Source organism: Rhinocladiella mackenziei, assembly GCF_000835555.1.
Source record: "Rhinocladiella mackenziei CBS 650.93 unplaced genomic scaffold supercont1.4, whole genome shotgun sequence".
Classification (NCBI taxonomy): Eukaryota; Fungi; Ascomycota; class Eurotiomycetes; order Chaetothyriales; family Herpotrichiellaceae; genus Rhinocladiella; species Rhinocladiella mackenziei.
The window spans coordinates 3,609,290-3,625,705 of NW_013550601.1; the positions used below are offsets into that span (position 1 = coordinate 3,609,290).

Sequence of the window (16,416 nt, forward strand, 5' to 3'; positions counted from 1 at the left end):
AGACTATCCATAGAATTAGGGCAGTAGGAGACGGACACCTCGATGGTTGTCTTGGAGCAAGAATAAAAGATCGTGGTGACGGTCGCGGCGTCGGTGGTCATATAAGGTCCTGTTGCGATGAATGTGCCGGAAGCAGTCTACAGGCCAGACATGTTAGATGTCAAATCACCAAAATCAAAGTTGGATCATTCGAAGAATATCTTACCAAGATCCCGCAACCACTGAAGTTTCCATTTCCTCAGATTCCCAAGGGCACAATCAACATCAACCCGCCAGCGGCTGTTGGCCAAATTGTTCCTGAACCAGTGAGTATTCCAGCTCCGGAGCCGGAGCCACCCGGTTTGGCTAGCAAATGTTGATAACATAGATAATGAGAAAAGGGTCTTGGTAGAGAAACATAATCTCTCCCATGTTAGATAGAGCTGATAAAGTAACAGCCTTCATCGTGCTGTTGATGGAGGCGTCACGGGTGGAAATCTTATCGAAATGAATCCGATCGACGGAAGTGACAAGGGAGTGCAACCTGCAATTAATGCCACAAAGATCGGGGAATATGTTGCGCCGTCGACCCTCAGAGTGATGACCTTTGCCTCCCCCAAGTGGCGGCCGAGAATGGATAGTGGACAGTCAACGGATGCAAAATCACAGGCGCAGCAAAAGGGTGCCGAGCCGGGTATTCCGCTCGACGAATACTGAGGACGTTTTGGCCTAGTAAGAAGACGAATTAAATTTTGTCTTCTGATATTTCGAAGGTGTTCGGAGACGCTCGATGAGGTTTGGGCCTTTTTTGTCATCGGTCGTTGGTTTCCTGCATCAAATTAGGGAAATCGCAACAAGACTTGAAATTTTCAAAGGTTGCCAGTTGAGAAGTGATTCCGGTGCCAGGCAAGTAGATAATTATACTATCTTTGGGGATATCATCATCATCAACCGACTCCAGACACCTAGCGCGCTCTCACACTGGGCATTACACGCCCTTCCTCCCATTCGCAACTGAGCCAGCCAAGTTGTACAGGTCATCCTTATGACTCAATTTTGGAGATATTCATGCATTGCGATTTTGGGTTGCTTTTCAGTTGCCGTAGGCCTCTTTGATTTCTTTTTCGTACTTGGCCTGAATCTTTTTCCTTTGTAGCTTTTGGGCAGGTGAGATGAGTCCCTAGAGAAGTCAGCGCCGATCCTAAGGGAAGGCAAATACTACTCACGTTCTGTGGGGTCCATTCCTCGTCCGCCATGACCAGACCGTCAATGATTTCAATACCGGTCAGACCTACTTCACGGCCAGCTTTTTGAACTTCCTTGAGCACGATACCGTTCAGTTTCTTGTCGTGAACCATCTCTTCGAGAGACTCTCCTTTGATTCCGTTGGCGGCAGCAATCTTTTGCAGTGCGGCCTCGACTGGGACGATAATGGCAATCGGTTTAGCCTTGTCTTCAGCTGCAAACACGCAGATGTTTCCAACCACCGGAGCCGCACGATATGACGATTCCAGCTTCTCGATGGCGATGTATTCACCGTTCAATGTCTTGACCAGATTTTTCTTTCGGTCAATGATCACCAAGTGTCCGTTGGCGTTGAATTGGCCGATGTCGCCGGTCTTGAACCATTTGTCTTCGGTAATGGCCTCTTTCGTCTCTTTGTCGTTGTTCCAATAGCCGTCAGTGACAGGCGGCCCGCGGATCCAGATCTCGCCCTGAGGGGGGTTGTTGGTCGAAAAGTAGCCCGCGTCGGGGAAATCAACCAGTTTGATCTCAATACAACCTGGAATATCACCCAAAGCATGAGGATCCCACGCCAAAGGGTCCTGAATGCAACCCATCGCCGAGGTTTCGGTGAGACCGTAGCCCGAGATCATTGGAGTGACGGCGTAGCTGATGAATTTGATCGTCTCCTGAGAGACGGGTCCACCCCCATTGAAAGCAATGCGAAGGCGGCCCCCCGTGGCATCCTTCAACTTCTTGAAGACGATAGCATCGAGAATACCAGACCCCGGGAGGCCTGCGCCCAAAAGAATTTGTTTCAACGACATAGCTCCCCAGAACATATTCTTGACGATAAAAGAGCTGCTGTTGACCTTGGCGAGGATACCTTTCTTGACGCTCTCCCAGACCGCCGGCACACCGATCAAGATTGTAGGTCGGAACTCGCGAATGTCTCCTTTGCAGTTTCGAACAGACGTGTCGGACAGTGTCTTGGGATTGCCGTATCCCATGATCCCGCCCCAGAACAAGCACACATTCTCAAACATGTATTCGAAGATGTGGGACTGGGGCAGATAGGTAAGCAATGCATCGGCCGGGGAAATGTACGGAGCGACCACGCTTTGCACGCCAGCCATGGCAGCAACCACGGCTTTGTGTTTGATGGTGACACCCTTTGGTGGACCGGTAGAACCGGATGTATACATTATACAAGCCAGGTCATCTGGGCTTGGAGGTACAGGCTCGGCCGGATTGTCAGCCCCAGATTTTTGCAACTCTGCGAAGCTGATAACCTTCAGGTCTGGGAAGGACGATTTCAGATTCTGCAGGTCGGCCTCCTTGATCTCAGGATCCGTGTTGTAAATGACCGATTTGAGTTCTTTGGCATCCTTCAACACCTTCATCAAGGTAGGAATGAGGTTGGGGTCTAGGAAGATGGCAACAGAGCCGGTTTGGACGAGAGAATGTCTCAATCCTTCTTCACCGAGAGAATCGTAGGCAGTGACGATGGGAATGGACTGCGAGGAAGCGGCATGCGACATGGCAAGCCAATGGGCACTGAATGGACACTTGTCAGAGAAGAATGGAAGTTGCAGGATGGCATTGCTTACCTGGTAGCCCCGTAAAGGTGCATTTTGTTTTCTTTGGTGATGCCGAGATTGTGCAGACCAGAACCGCAGTCCAGAGCCATCTTCTCATACTCAATAAAAGTCATGTAGTTGTAGGGGCTGAGCTCGTAGTAGGTCCATTTCTTGTCAAACTCTTGCTCTCGACCGTCGACCGTTTTCTTGACCTTCTTGTTCTCGACATGAGTCTTGATGATCTTTCTCGTTCCAATGGCTTTTGCATTGCCAAACTTGGAGGCAGCTCGTTTGAGATTGTCATAGATGGTCTTGACATCGTCTGAGGGTTGTGTAATGAGCTTGTCTTTGGCCAGTGGGTTACGTCTGGGAATTGTCTCGCCATCCTTCTTCTCGTATCCAGAGGCCTCCACAGAGAACGGCGGCTTCTTGACTCGTTGAGGTTGCACATAACCGTCCACCCTCGGTCGATTATCGTTCTGTAGCGACATTTTGTAGGTTTCTGGGAGAAATGCGATGAAGCTTGGAAGCCCAGGGGTGTCTCGTCAAGGAGTGAAGGACAAAGTCGCGCAAGAGGACGATGTTGGGGTTGGGAACTGACTTGGTGAGGGGAGGCGTGATGATTATACGGGGTTGGATAGATGATCCGCGGCGTTTGTTGAGTAGAGGATGCGCTGGTAAACGAATCGTTTGCCTGTGCTGCGAGAAAAGAGTGACGAGGAATCTAGTGGTTTATGAGTCTCATGAGCCTTGTGAGCGTTGGTCAGTGGTCGCCAGACTTGGGACAAGCAACCTTGAACCCTCAGTTAACTGGTAGCAGGAATGAAGGCAAAACAAAAATGATCTAACCGGTTACGTCAGTTCTTCCACGATGGCAAAAGTCGTTGAAACTGGCGCCTGAGTATACTCGCCTGAGGTTGGTTGAGCATAGACAGGGTGGGCGGTGGCAGTGCCGGATTTTGGCTGGATTTTGGATAGAAATGTTGAGGGCTCACGAACAGCAAGCGCCGGTATTCCTATGGCTACATGCCAGAGAAACGCACTTCGTCAGGCGTGGCAGCTACAGTACCATAGAGCACCTTGCCCCTGGTGCGTGTGTGATCTCCGGAGCAACTTGTCGCCGAAATCAGCCTCCCCATCGTCCGTTCTCGTTATCTCAACACGAAGACTGGACCTACGGTACTATTCCCAACTCCCAAGGACAGGATGGCTCCGCACAACAATACCGAACGTCAAGTGTCATTTTTGGCCATAATTCTTTCCGCTCCTCCCTTATGTGAGGCCCGCGTATGACTCCTTCAAACCGATGTTATTCACGTGTACTTCAACAAAACATCTTCCCTAGGAGAGACCGAATTCTCTTCCGTCTTGATGGCGTCAGAGACGCTTCACACCGTTCTAGGTCCCCCAATTGAAGATCCGGATGAAGGTATTAGAAATCGCTTCACTCTGCGTCTCAGCCTTCTGGTGTTATTCGTACTGACTTTGAGCTTAGAAACCTTTCTGTTATTCAGTCAGGAACTCCCCAGCAACAGTCTGGGCTTTGTCGATTCCCACGTGGACACCCTCCAATATGAAATTGCCGGTCGCACTTACGTTGTGCGACAGTCACCAGGTCTCCTAACCTCTACCAGAAGCAGAGGTACCACAGGAGCCGTACTGTGGAAGATCACTCCGCTACTGGCTTCGTGGCTGGCATCCTTACCTCCTCTGCTCACTAGTATCCACGCTCTTCACCCGGATGCAACTATTGTTGAGCTGGGCTGTGGACTGACTGGTTTGATCGGTCTGGTTCTTTCACGTATGGTGAAATGTTATATTCTCACCGACCAGGAATATGTCATGAAACGCTTGAAGGACAATATATCTGCCCATCCAGTAAGCAGCCCAAAGCCAGGACCAAAACAAATGAAGAAGGGGGATTCTACCAAGCCCGGCCAGGAGCAGGTCCTCAAGACGGTTCCACTCGACTGGGAAACTGACGATGCTGAGAATCTGAAATGCGTCATATCCCCGGAAGCCTCCATCGATCTCTTGCTTCTTTGCGACTGTGTTTACAATGACTTTCTTATCCCACCACTTGTCCAAACATGTGTGGATATCTGTCGTTTAGGATCCTCACAGACAAAGCCCACCGTGGTGCTGATAGCTCAACAACTCCGGTCTGATTCCATCTTCGAGTTGTTCTTGGACAGGATGATGAAGCATTTTAACGTGTGGCGGGTACCGGATGAGAAGATATCTGTGGAGCTCCGTTGTGGTTCGGGCTATGTTGTCCACATGGCTACATTGCAAGACTGAGATGAGTCTGGCCGCATTGGAGCAATCGACCGTTAGAAGCCCATAGTATAAATACTGACTGGTTTCCTGGTTTCGTAAACTCTAAATCAATGCAAAAATGTCCACTGTCAGGACACCGAGGTGTATGTATCACACACGCCCCCCTGACCGCCAACTTAGTCCACCTGTCAGGCTGATAAACGAGAAGATGCCCTGTCTTGGCGTTTCCCCCCGGGACTAAAATGATCTGGATGAGCCTGGACTTTGCGGGAAACAATTACCCGCTTCTATTCAGATCCCGCAAGATTCACTGTACTGTCGGTTCATTGTGGTTTTCTACGCTGTTTTGCTGTATCTAAGCATTGGCCCTTCCAAGGGCAGAATTCGACATCATGGATTTGCGCGCGACTATCCAATCCACTCTGTCAGCCGACACAGGCATCCGATCCCAGGCTGAGATTGCCCTCAAGGGAGCTGAGCAACATCCTGGCTTCATTGGAGCACTGCTAGATATTCTGCAGTCGGAGCAGGATCCTGGGATCCGCTTGTCCACCGCTGTCTACCTCAAGAATCGAATATCGCGGGGATGGGCTACCGAGAACACTCCTCACCAACCAGTCTCCGAACCTGAGCGAAAACCTTTCAGAGATCGTCTTCTCCCTGTGTTATCGACTTCTCCTCCCTTGATTCGAGCCCAGCTCGTCCCAATCCTTCAGACCATCCTTCAGTACGACTTCCCTACAAAATGGCCCGAATTGATGGATATTACGCTTCAATTGATGAACACCCAAGACGCCCATTCTGTTTATGCCGGCCTGCAGTGTTTGCTCGCTGTTTGCCGCACATATCGGTTTCGGGCGGGAGAAGAGAGGGCAAACCTGGACAAAGTTGTCAATGTCGCATTTCCTACTTTGTTGGGCATTGGAAACGAGCTAGTCAATGAAACCAGCCTGGAAGCGGGCGAGATGTTGAGGATCTGCGTAAAATGCTACAAGCATGCGGTTTACTATGGTCTGCCACAGCCTCTCCAGACGCATCAGGCGACGGTGGACTGGTGTACGTTGTTCTTGACTATCATCGCCAAAGAGCCTCCGGAATGTGCCATGGCCGAAGATCCTGAAGATCGGGAGCGCAATCACTGGTGGAAAGCACGAAAATGGTCCTACGCAAATTTGAACAGGCTTTTTGTGAGATATGGGAACCCGTCAGGCCTTTCTTCTTCCCAGGAGAAAGAGTTGGGAGAATTCCCCAAAAACTTTATCACGAATTTTGCCCCGGAGATTCTGAAGGGTTATCTGGGGGAAATTGAAAAATGGGTCGGTGGAAACCACTGGCTAAGCAAGCCGTCTCTGTCGTATACGTTGATCTTTTTGGAAGAATGCGTAAAGCCCAAAGCAATGTGGGACAAGCTCAAGCCGCACATGGACGGTCTCATTCGGCATCTGATTTTCCCAGTCCTCTGTCAAACAGACGAAGATATGGAACTGTTCACGGATAATCCTCAGGATTATCTACACCGAAAACTCAACTTGTACGAAGAAGTCTCTGCGCCAGACATGGCAGCAACCAATTTCTTGATCGCGTTGACAAAGTCTCGGAAACAACAAACTTATGTCATCCTCTCATACGTGAATGAGGTGGTCACACGTTACGAATCAGCCCCTGACGACCAAAAGAACCCGCGAGAGAAAGAGGGTGCTCTGAGAATGATTGGTTCGCTTGCATCGGTCATATTGGGCAAGAAGAGTCCAATTGCTGATCAGGTCGAATACTTCTTTGTACGACATGTCTTCCCCGAATTCAGATCTCCACATGGCTTCCTCCGAGCGAGAGCCTGTGAGACGATGGAGAAATTCGAACAATTAGACTTTAAGGACCAGAACAATCTTATGACCATCTATCGAAACATCCTCGAGTCCATGGCGGACCCGGAATTACCGGTCAAAGTCATGGCTTCATTGGCATTGCAACCCCTAATTCGGCATGATGCAATTCGAATTGCAATGCAGTCCAACATTCCCCAAATCATGCACCAGCTCCTGAAGTTGATGAATGAGGTTGACGTCGACGCCCTTTCCAACGTGATGGAAGACTTTGTGGAAGTCTTTGCTGAGCAGCTTACACCCTTCGCCGTTGCCTTGAGCGAAAATCTTAGAGACACGTATCTCCGAATCATCAAAGAAATATTGGAGAGGAATGAGGCCAAAGCAAATGAAAATGGTGAGCCCGGATACGGAGACTATCTCGATGACAAGGCCATTGCTGCCTTAGGAGTCTTGCAGACGATCGGAACCCTGATTCTCACCCTGGAAGCGACCCCGGATGTTCTTCTCCTGTTGGAAACGATTCTCATGCCGGTCATTACCATCACACTCGAAAACAAGCTCTACGATCTCTACAACGAAGTCTTTGAAATTATTGATTCGTGTACTTTTGCTTCCAAATCGATCTCCGACACCATGTGGCAAGCCTTTGAGCTCATGCACAAAACTTTCAAGGATGGCGCTGAATTATACCTCGAAGATATGCTTCCCGCCCTGGACAATTTCGTCTCTTACGGTCAGCAACGATTGATTGATCATCCACCCTACCTGGCTGCGATAGCCGGTATGGTTCGTGATATCTTTGCTGACCCCAAGGTCGGAGGTGTTGATCGTATTTGTGGTTGCAAGCTGGCAGAGGCGATGATGCTGAATCTTCGAGGTGGCCCCATTGACAGCTACATCCCAACATTTGTGACTCTCCCCATGGAAGTGCTAACCAGTCCTCAACAAAAGACAATCATGAAAAGCTACAAAATTCACCTGGTGGAAATGGTTATTAACGCCATCTACTACAACCCTATTCTAGCTCTACAAGTCCTGGAATCACATGCGTGGACTAACAAGTTCTTCTCGATTTGGTTTGGCAGCATTGACTCTTTCCGCCGTGTTCATGACAAGAAGCTCTGTATCGCTGCAATTTCTGCGCTCCTCACCATCCGTGCGGACCAAGTCCCTCAATCTGTACAGACCGGCTGGCCACGTCTTCTCACCGGAGCAACTTATCTCTTCCGCACCCTCCCTGCCGCCATCAAACAGCGCGAGGAAGCCGTGAAAGCATCCGATGGGGTCTCGGATACGCTCTCAGAATATGCTTCAGATGACGAAGCCGAAGATTGGACTGATGAACCCGCCGGCGAAGGCGCACAAGGACAAGAATGGGGTAATGTTAACGCCGCGTCCGTGCCAGACACCAAAGGTGATATCAAGGATGAATCCCAAGCGTATCTCGATTTCCTCAGTGAGGAGGCGAAAAAATTCGGCGCCCTTGCAGATGACGACGACGACAGCATCCTCGACGAAGACAGTCTGCTCGAGAGCCCGTTGGATAAATTCGACCCCTACGCCGCGTTTAAAGAGTCGCTTGGCAAACTTCAGGTCGAACAGCCTCAGTTGTATCAAAACCTCACCTCAATTCTGGAAACTGGGGATCGTGAGGTATTGCAGAGCGTCGTCAACCATGCAGCACAGGTCCAGGCACAGGCGCAGGCGACGACTTAAATTTCAGCCAACGGGGGGAACTGTGGCTTGGATGTAGGAGCCTGTGAATACGAACAGAAAGCAAAGACCAAATCTGAGAGTTTATTCTCATAGTGCAAATACATTCGATCAAGCCTTTGAAGCGGGTGCGCAAAAGCAACAAGCAAATGCTGGGGGATTGAAGACTCATGGTCGCTGTCAGCGTAAAGGGCTCTAACACGATATCGAAATCTTCTTTCGGGTTGCGAATCAAAGAGAAGGGAAGTGGGGGCGAAGGCAAGAATCAGAAAATGAAATCCCTTGTAGAAACAAAACACGGCGATCCCACCAAGCTACCTATAGGAGGACTGGAGGACCGACGGACATGAACAAAAAGTCCACACACTCCATACCGTGTCCTGGTATTCAACTCTCTAATCCAGAGCCTCGTGCTCAGAGCCTCATTGGGAAAGGAGAGAAGTGTGGCGATTACACGAGGCCGGGCATCCAAGGACGATTCATCGTGAGAGGAGAAAGGATGGATGCAACTTGACTCTTATCCCCTTGTTTACATTTTGAAAGCCTTTACGTAGCGGTATGCGTATGTAGTAGATTCCCAATCAAAGCCCAACATTATTCAGTCCCACACTAACCTTTGTGATGAAAAAAAGAAATAGAATTTCCTGATACAGTCTTGATAAGTAGCTAGGTGCATTCAATCAGTCAGTGAACCACTTTTTGTTCGAAGTCTTCCGTGTCCATTTGCCATCGCCATCCTTTCCCACCACGTCATATTTTCAAAATTTGAGTTAAGAGCTCCCATATTCCATTTCCATTAGCCATCGCCATTCGAGAAAATTTCCTAAGAGGAAACTTTCTCCTTGCTGGGTAAGCCATCAGTCTTTTTGGGTGTTTTGTTCGTTCCATGCCAATGAATATCTTTTTCGCGATTTGTCCATATTGCTTGCACTCCTTCGCTATGCTGGCAATAGCTCACAGGCACACTTACAACACACACACACACACGCACACATACCACGCAACAATCCTTCCAGATATCTTCCCTATACCAGTTATTTTTCCAGACCTTGATGCTCCGGTTATATTCCCCACACCCTGTTTCCCTGAAACTCTTGATACCCGAAACGACGAACAGATCGAGGTACCAAGCCCATGAGCCTGGAGAAGGAAACAGAGCCAAGTGTCTAGGTCGTCCATCCTATGCAAAGATTGTCCCATTGTCATCGACCAAGAACCCCAGTCAGCCAGCCAGCCTCCAGCACCGCCCGCCAATATCCACGATACAAACTAGGAAGTAGATGTGCATGAATCTGTAAGAGCCAAGTACATGAAAGTAAAGAAGCAGCAAACACCGTTGCTCAACATGAAATATGTCGTCGAAGTCGTTAAATGAGTCAAAAACTCCCATGATGTTGAGTGGCGATGTGGTGGGCAGAGTCCGGAATCGGGGGGTTTATGCTGGACTTTTGGCACTCTGAGGGCCACCATTGCGACGAGGGGTCTGATTTTCATCGCCCACACTCAAGTTGCCCAAACCAGCAGAAAGGAATGCGAAGGGATCTGCGTTTGGTTCATTGCCATAGAAGCCGTTCTGCGGAGGGTTTCCAGGGGTGGTGGTATCGGCTGCGCCACTGAAGGCGGCCTGAGCAGCAGGACCGAAAGAAGAATGAGACATGTTGCTAGAGGCATAGCCAGGAGTCATCCCACCCATCTGTGGGAAAGTGGCTCCTGGAGCACCCATACCAGAAGGCATACCGTATTGACTCGGTGGTGGTTGAGCAAATGCAGCACCAGAACCGAAAGCAGCTGCGCCAGCGCCATACGGGGGCCCTGGAGTGCTCGTCATCGACGCCGGCCCCATTCCAAATTCAGATGGAGGACCCATTGGAGATGGGTAGGCAGAGTCGACAACAACTGCGGCACCAGAACGTGGAGCACCGCAGCGCAAACAGTTGACGTTTTTGGCGAAATTGTGATACGAGCACCCTTCTGCACCACATCGCCAATCGCCAGCGCGGAAAGGAACAACACCAGCTCCACCTCTACCATGGTGTCCCATGCCGTGTCCATGATGTCCCATGTGAGGATGATGTCCCATCATATGAGGTGGTCCATAGCCGTAGGTGTTGTAGCCATAAGGATCTCCACCACCTGAGGCATTTGCGGGGAATGAACACCTGAAACAAGCGGTCCGGCGTTGGAAATTGGAAAAGCCACAAGAAGGACAGTTCCAGTCACCCGGCCGTGGTCGGTTTTTGCTTGGAGGGAAAGGCGTAAGAATTTCGGCGGCACGGTCGAGGACGCGGCTAGATGAAGGTGAGACCTCGATGGCCTTTTCGTTAAGAGCGCGTCCGTTCATACAGAGACTTTCGGCAGCCTAGACGAAGATGTCAGTCAGTTTTGAGGGTAATGGAATGTGAAATAAGGTTACGTGAAGTGAAGGGCAGATAAATGGTATCCAGGGTGGGGCGAAAAATTGGGAGTGAGACATACCTCTTCATGTGAAGAAAAGACCGCGAAACCTGATCCTGTAGGCTTATGCTGATCCGGAGTACGAAGAGTCCAGAAGGCAATTGGCCTCCCTCCAAATTGAGTAAACCAGCTTTCAAGTTCCGACTGGGTTGTGTCGTGCGGCAGACCGTTCATGTGCAGGACCTTGCTGCGCTCCTTGAGAAAGGCGTTGACGTCGGCTCTGGCATCCATGGGGCGAGTCAAGACATCCGGATGCTCATGTGCGGGCTGAGACTTCCGGATGAGGCCTCTCAAAACCCTGGCAAGCGTGACGGCCTCCTCCATGGCCCGACGAGGGGACGCAGGAGCCAGGGCCTGCAGATGAAAAGGCAGATTATGCTTGATCGGAGCCGAAGATTGCACCGGTTCCACCTCGAGAGCAGCACAAATGTTTGCTAGAGAGCTGGGACCGAATGGCAGGGACTCGGGATGGTGCTGTTGCCAACGGGCGTACTCTGAGCGCAGGTCAAAGGTTCGGGAGTGTTGCAGGTAAGGTGGTAGGACGACTGCCTTGTCGCGAGCCTCTCGGGGCAATTGAACCCGCAAGTCCCAGGAATCCAGTGTCACAAAGGAGAACTCCAGGTTCTTGGATATAAGATGCTCCTGAGCAAAATGGTCAAACCGAGTCACGGCGTCCCGGAAGGAGCCGGCATTGTGGACATGTTCCCAGGTCAAAGTGGTGAGGCTGGCTGTAATTTCAAGATCAGTTGGTGCAAATCTCCCGTGCCTTCCGACACAATACTCACTACAGAGCGGCGTGATAGGAGTGTTAACTGGTTTGACGAGGACGCTTTCTCGATAGATCTGATTCCATCGTCAACTGGTCTGACATCTTTTTGGGGAGTCCTTCTGTTGCCGTGGCCCGACCGAAAATCCTGCCATCAAAAAATCGACGTACCTCGTCACAGGTCTTGCTGTCAAGCAAGATCCAACCCAGTTCAATTACTTCAGCCGAATCTTTGGTCACATAGACGCCATGTTCGTCACAAGTGGTTGCAACGTGGATGACCACATAACGGTCGAGCTTGGGCACAGGCGGAGCGGCGGTGGCCATGGTGGACTGGAGAGCAATCTGGGACCAGCGAACTTAGTGGAGAACAAGGACAAGCTTGACAGGCAGATTTATCGAAGGAAGAGATCGACTGTGCTATGAACAGTCAGCCAGAAATCCACGGAAAGTGGCCATGGTAGGGAAAAAGTCACCAGAGACGAGTGTAAAGGTACGAACAGCTCCAAACTCGAGTGAGAAAAAGCAGAAACCCGACCAACTCCAGCAGATCGGGGGAGGGGAGCAGTGCAAAAGATGAAGATTACAGCAGACAGACAGACCTCTCTCAATCCCAGAAAACAAGAAAGGATGCAGAGGCAGAGACAGTGATTGGGATTGACGGCGCTGTTTGACTGCGGACAAGAGAAATGGGGGAGTGGAAGCAAGATGGAGTCGAGGCAAAATTGGAACTACTGCTGAAATGGATTCGGGGTTTTTTGGCTTACTCTATCCCACATCCACAAAGTCTGTGCCGAGCGGCGCGCCTCTGGCACCTGGACACTGGTCGTTGGACCGCCGAGTCTTGCTCTCTAGTCACTGCCGTTGGGTGTCCCTTTTGTAACATATACTTACAGTCGGTGCTGTGTATTGAGATGTCACTCGGTCCCCCTCGTGCGTACAACTCTGCAGCACAAAGCACACACACCACCCAACCTTTTCACTCTCCGTCTCTCCGGGGTGCTGGAGACGAGGGTACCACGGCACAGAGAAGCAACAGAAAATGACGGCCAAGCCTCCTGCTTTCAGGAAAATACCTGTCTACATGATCAAGCGACGTTCCTTTGCACTGGCCACCTCCCTCTGAATGTCTGCATCACTGACAGCTTCTTTCTCGTGCAGGTAACCGTGGCGAAAATCGTACAAAGGAAACTGGTCAAAAGTCCCCCCCCCCCCAACGTTTCTGGTCAGTGGCTTGTTTCAGGCCCTAGCCATAAGCCCTACCGCCTGTGGAGCATTTTTATTTTTTTGGTCTTTAGCAGCCCGTGGGCTAAGGGATGCTCAGAATTTCCGGAAACGTGGGACGGACTTTTCGAAGAGGGGGTCTTTTAATGATCATCACCAGTAAATTGCTCACCATTTTCTTTGCCGACGACAACCTCCAACGCGGCCAGTGTGGTCGTGTATCACACCCCCCAATGCTGGTGATCTCTTCACGCACCCCCCGGGTGGTACCGTGGCGCCCAGGGAGTCAAAGCTGCTAGGGTCAAAGACATACTTGAACGGATGGTACCACCATCCATGAGTCAACGGGTCCTGTATTCTATACACAGACTGACACAGGTTGACAACCGGAGTCACGCCATCACGTCTGCCATGTCATGAAGCCAACTACCAACGCCGTCACTTCGTCCTGCCACCGACAGCTTTTTAGGGCGACGGTGCTCTCGTCCAAGTCTCATACGCCCAAACGGACATGGTGGACACTCGATGATCCAATGCCATTCAATATCCCTTGCCGCGCCTACTCCCGACATCCGTACGCGATCTCTGACAAGCCCTTAGAGGCACAGGGCCCCAAGCCTAAGAACTGCTCTGAAAGGCTCGTTAAAGAAACCCACCCTTCCACGTTTCTCTACCCTCCAATCGGCTTTCCGCCCTATCTAACGGCGTCCAACCACGTTATCTTTGAAACCTAATCATTGGATTAAGGGCAACAAATTCACCATCTCGCTGATGTCGAGACCAACCAACAAACAAGTGTTCCAGATCGTCGGGTTCATGATGGAAACATCCATGAATGCCCAAGACATTCTTAGGTACGTTTGGATATCTTCTGGATCGACCCGTGGAACCGTTGATCATGATGGCCCGCACCTCATCGACATATCTCCAAAGCTTGAAGTCCTCTTTCGTATACTCGGAACCGGCGGTCAAGATAATCACCGGCTGATCGGGTTTCTAGATGACCGTCAAATCGAAGACAGCCTCGTACCCATTGTAAGCAACTCCTCTCAAATTCCAAGTCGATCTCTCATGCACCTGTGAATTGCCTCCTGCGTCAGTGGCCTTGGCAAAAATTTTTCTACCTTTACCTCTCTCAATCTTGATCTTTGCGTTCCACAGAACCCATGACCATCTACTTCCGTCTTTACCGCCATTCTCGAGCTGCGCATCAATCCACGTGTGTCCTTCGTCGCCTGAAACCTGCACCCTGACGACCGGGCCGTGATGCCCCTGCGGAACAGCATATCCCAGTACCTCGATGGATCCGGAAGCTGGCAGAGTTATGGTAGACTCAGAAATAGGATAAGCAACACAAGAATTGATGGGCACGTCGAGCATTGACGGACACTGATGCCAATACTTTTGAGCCGTTTCAGCATCAACTGCTTCCGGAGGTAAGACTTTGTAGTCAAACTGCTGGTAGAAACAGGATGATTCCTTGTCGGAAACTGTGATGCAATCGAGCCATTTCACCGAACGAGCTCCGATCACCCCTGGAACAATTGCCCGGACGGGGAAACCATGACGAGCTGGCAGAGGCAAACCGTTCATCTAGAACGAGGGTCAGAAGCAGGAGACGGGAAAGGGAATGCACGGCCGTATCCATTCATACCTTGACGGCCAGGACGACATCCATGTTGGGGGACATGGCCCTTTCGAAAGGAATGCTGCCTCCATACCATTCATCTTGTTGGGTCCTACCTCCATAATTGGCGAAGTGGACGTGCTTTGGTGATACGTCGCCATGCGTGACTTGAGTCTCCTTGACTCCGGCCGCGAGGAGGACGTCACGGACTCTTGGCCCTTCCCAGGTACAATTCATCACGGCACCATCAAACCAATCGACACCGAGAACCTCTTTGATGCGGGTACGCATCGTGTGCCTTCGATTTCCGGCGCATTGAAGCGTGCAGGTTACTCTGGCCTGCGGAAAGCCCTCCACAAGCTGTTCCAGTGCGAGGTTGAGTGGTTGTGAAACAAGCCCATTGACTGTAACTCGATGGTCCCATCTTTTGTGCTGAATCGGGCCGTGATTTCGGTCATAATTGTCGCTTTTGGTGAGAAAGCTAGCCATAAATTGAGAAACTGATCTTGGTAGGCGTTGCGGACACATCCTTACCTAGAAACCAGATCAACCATATACGGCTCCCGATTGATCGGCTTTTCAACCGTACCGTCGTCAAACGGACAGATCCTTCCCTTTTCTTGTCGTCAGATTTCGGCATTTCATCGTTTCATCCAGCGGAGTAGATTCAACTTACAATAGGCATAATCGGGTTGCGTGTATATCCAACGACAACAACTCGGTAAGATGATGATGGATATGAACGTCCGCCGACTATCAGAGATTCTTGTTTACGACATGCTAGGTAAGCGAGAGTGGCGGAGGAGTTATAGACTGTATCTCCCACCGCCATCTCCTCATGGCGGTCCCCGAAAGCCCGATAGGAAAACGAGTGCGGGGCATTTTGGGATAATGTTCTGCATTGTCATCTATTGGCCCAGTGATAAGAATCCTACATGACCGAAAAAGATATGTCCCGGAGAGTCCATCTGCTCACTTCGGCAAGGCTGAATCTCTCAGGATCCTCATCCACAAAACGTTACCGCACTGGGTCCAGGGCTAAGTGATACCAGCGGAGTGAAACCGAGGTCCGACCAGTCAGATGGCAGATCTCCTGCTTCCAGTGAGCACGCCATTTTGCGCTAGTGGCGGCTGGGAAGCGCCGAAGTATTGAGTTTCAATGGAACGGTTGCCTTCTTTGACGCTTACAAGCCGTGATGACTCTCTCTCGCGATGCTGTCGTGTACAATTCGAGGGGCCTTAGAGTGCTGTCAAACTGGAGTTGTGGTCCGAACTGGCTCGGATTTTGGCTGTCCAATAGTGCGCATGAAGTCTCTATGCTTGTCAGTACCTCCTCCCTCCTAAATTCTCTGCACTTTCATAGAACTATACTTCACCGTAGCCGTCATTCAAGTCATTTAAACGTATTTCAAAAATTACTCATACTGATTATATGTCATTACATAATGAACGCGAAGGACAGGGGTTTTCGCGTACTGCCCTTCTGGCGGCGCCAGAAGGGTCTGAGATGCTGAGACAAATCTAATGTAAGATCAAACGATCAGTCGCGAATGTTCTCTCAGCCTGCAGCATTTATTCTTGTCTCTCCGATTGTCACTCTCTTGACCTGGGCACAGTTTCTCTTGGTGAATGACTCCGCCATGAGCCTTTGGTCGTAAGTCTCACCGTAACAATTCTATTTTGCGTCCCGACAGCAGCCAGTTCCCACTCGATATCTTGTTGACTCTTACTATAGCTCCTACA

At 50.4% G+C, this 16,416-nt stretch overlaps 5 protein-coding genes across 5 annotated transcripts; 2 read left to right on the forward strand and 3 right to left on the reverse strand.

The window, feature by feature from the left end:
* Positions 1 to 1,072: 1,072 nt before the first annotated feature.
* Positions 1,073 to 3,274, reverse strand: Z518_06410 (uncharacterized protein; the record flags this gene model as incomplete). Its single annotated transcript, XM_013417220.1, has 3 exons — positions 1,073 to 1,159; positions 1,206 to 2,760; positions 2,814 to 3,274. The coding sequence occupies 3 exons, from the start codon at positions 3,272 to 3,274 to the stop codon at positions 1,073 to 1,075; spliced, it is 2,103 nt and encodes a 700-aa protein (XP_013272674.1).
* An 880-nt stretch (positions 3,275 to 4,154) lies between these two features.
* Positions 4,155 to 5,084, forward strand: Z518_06411 (uncharacterized protein; the record flags this gene model as incomplete). Its single annotated transcript, XM_013417221.1, has 2 exons — positions 4,155 to 4,212; positions 4,279 to 5,084. The coding sequence occupies 2 exons, from the start codon at positions 4,155 to 4,157 to the stop codon at positions 5,082 to 5,084; spliced, it is 864 nt and encodes a 287-aa protein (XP_013272675.1).
* A 371-nt stretch (positions 5,085 to 5,455) lies between these two features.
* On the forward strand, positions 5,456 to 8,605 carry Z518_06412 (uncharacterized protein; the record flags this gene model as incomplete). Its single annotated transcript, XM_013417222.1, has 1 exon — positions 5,456 to 8,605. One exon carries the CDS (start codon positions 5,456 to 5,458, stop codon positions 8,603 to 8,605), a length of 3,150 nt encoding a protein of 1,049 aa, XP_013272676.1.
* Positions 8,606 to 10,037: 1,432 nt separating this feature from the next.
* On the reverse strand, positions 10,038 to 12,149 carry Z518_06413 (uncharacterized protein; the record flags this gene model as incomplete). Its single annotated transcript, XM_013417223.1, has 4 exons — positions 10,038 to 10,961; positions 11,078 to 11,784; positions 11,842 to 11,899; positions 11,994 to 12,149. 4 exons carry the CDS (start codon positions 12,147 to 12,149, stop codon positions 10,038 to 10,040), a joined length of 1,845 nt encoding a protein of 614 aa, XP_013272677.1.
* Positions 12,150 to 14,042: 1,893 nt separating this feature from the next.
* Positions 14,043 to 15,162, reverse strand: Z518_06414 (uncharacterized protein; the record flags this gene model as incomplete). The annotated part of the gene is made up of 2 exons (XM_013417224.1): positions 14,043 to 14,639; positions 14,701 to 15,162. The coding sequence occupies 2 exons, from the start codon at positions 15,160 to 15,162 to the stop codon at positions 14,043 to 14,045; spliced, it is 1,059 nt and encodes a 352-aa protein (XP_013272678.1).
* Positions 15,163 to 16,416: the final 1,254 nt, after the last annotated feature.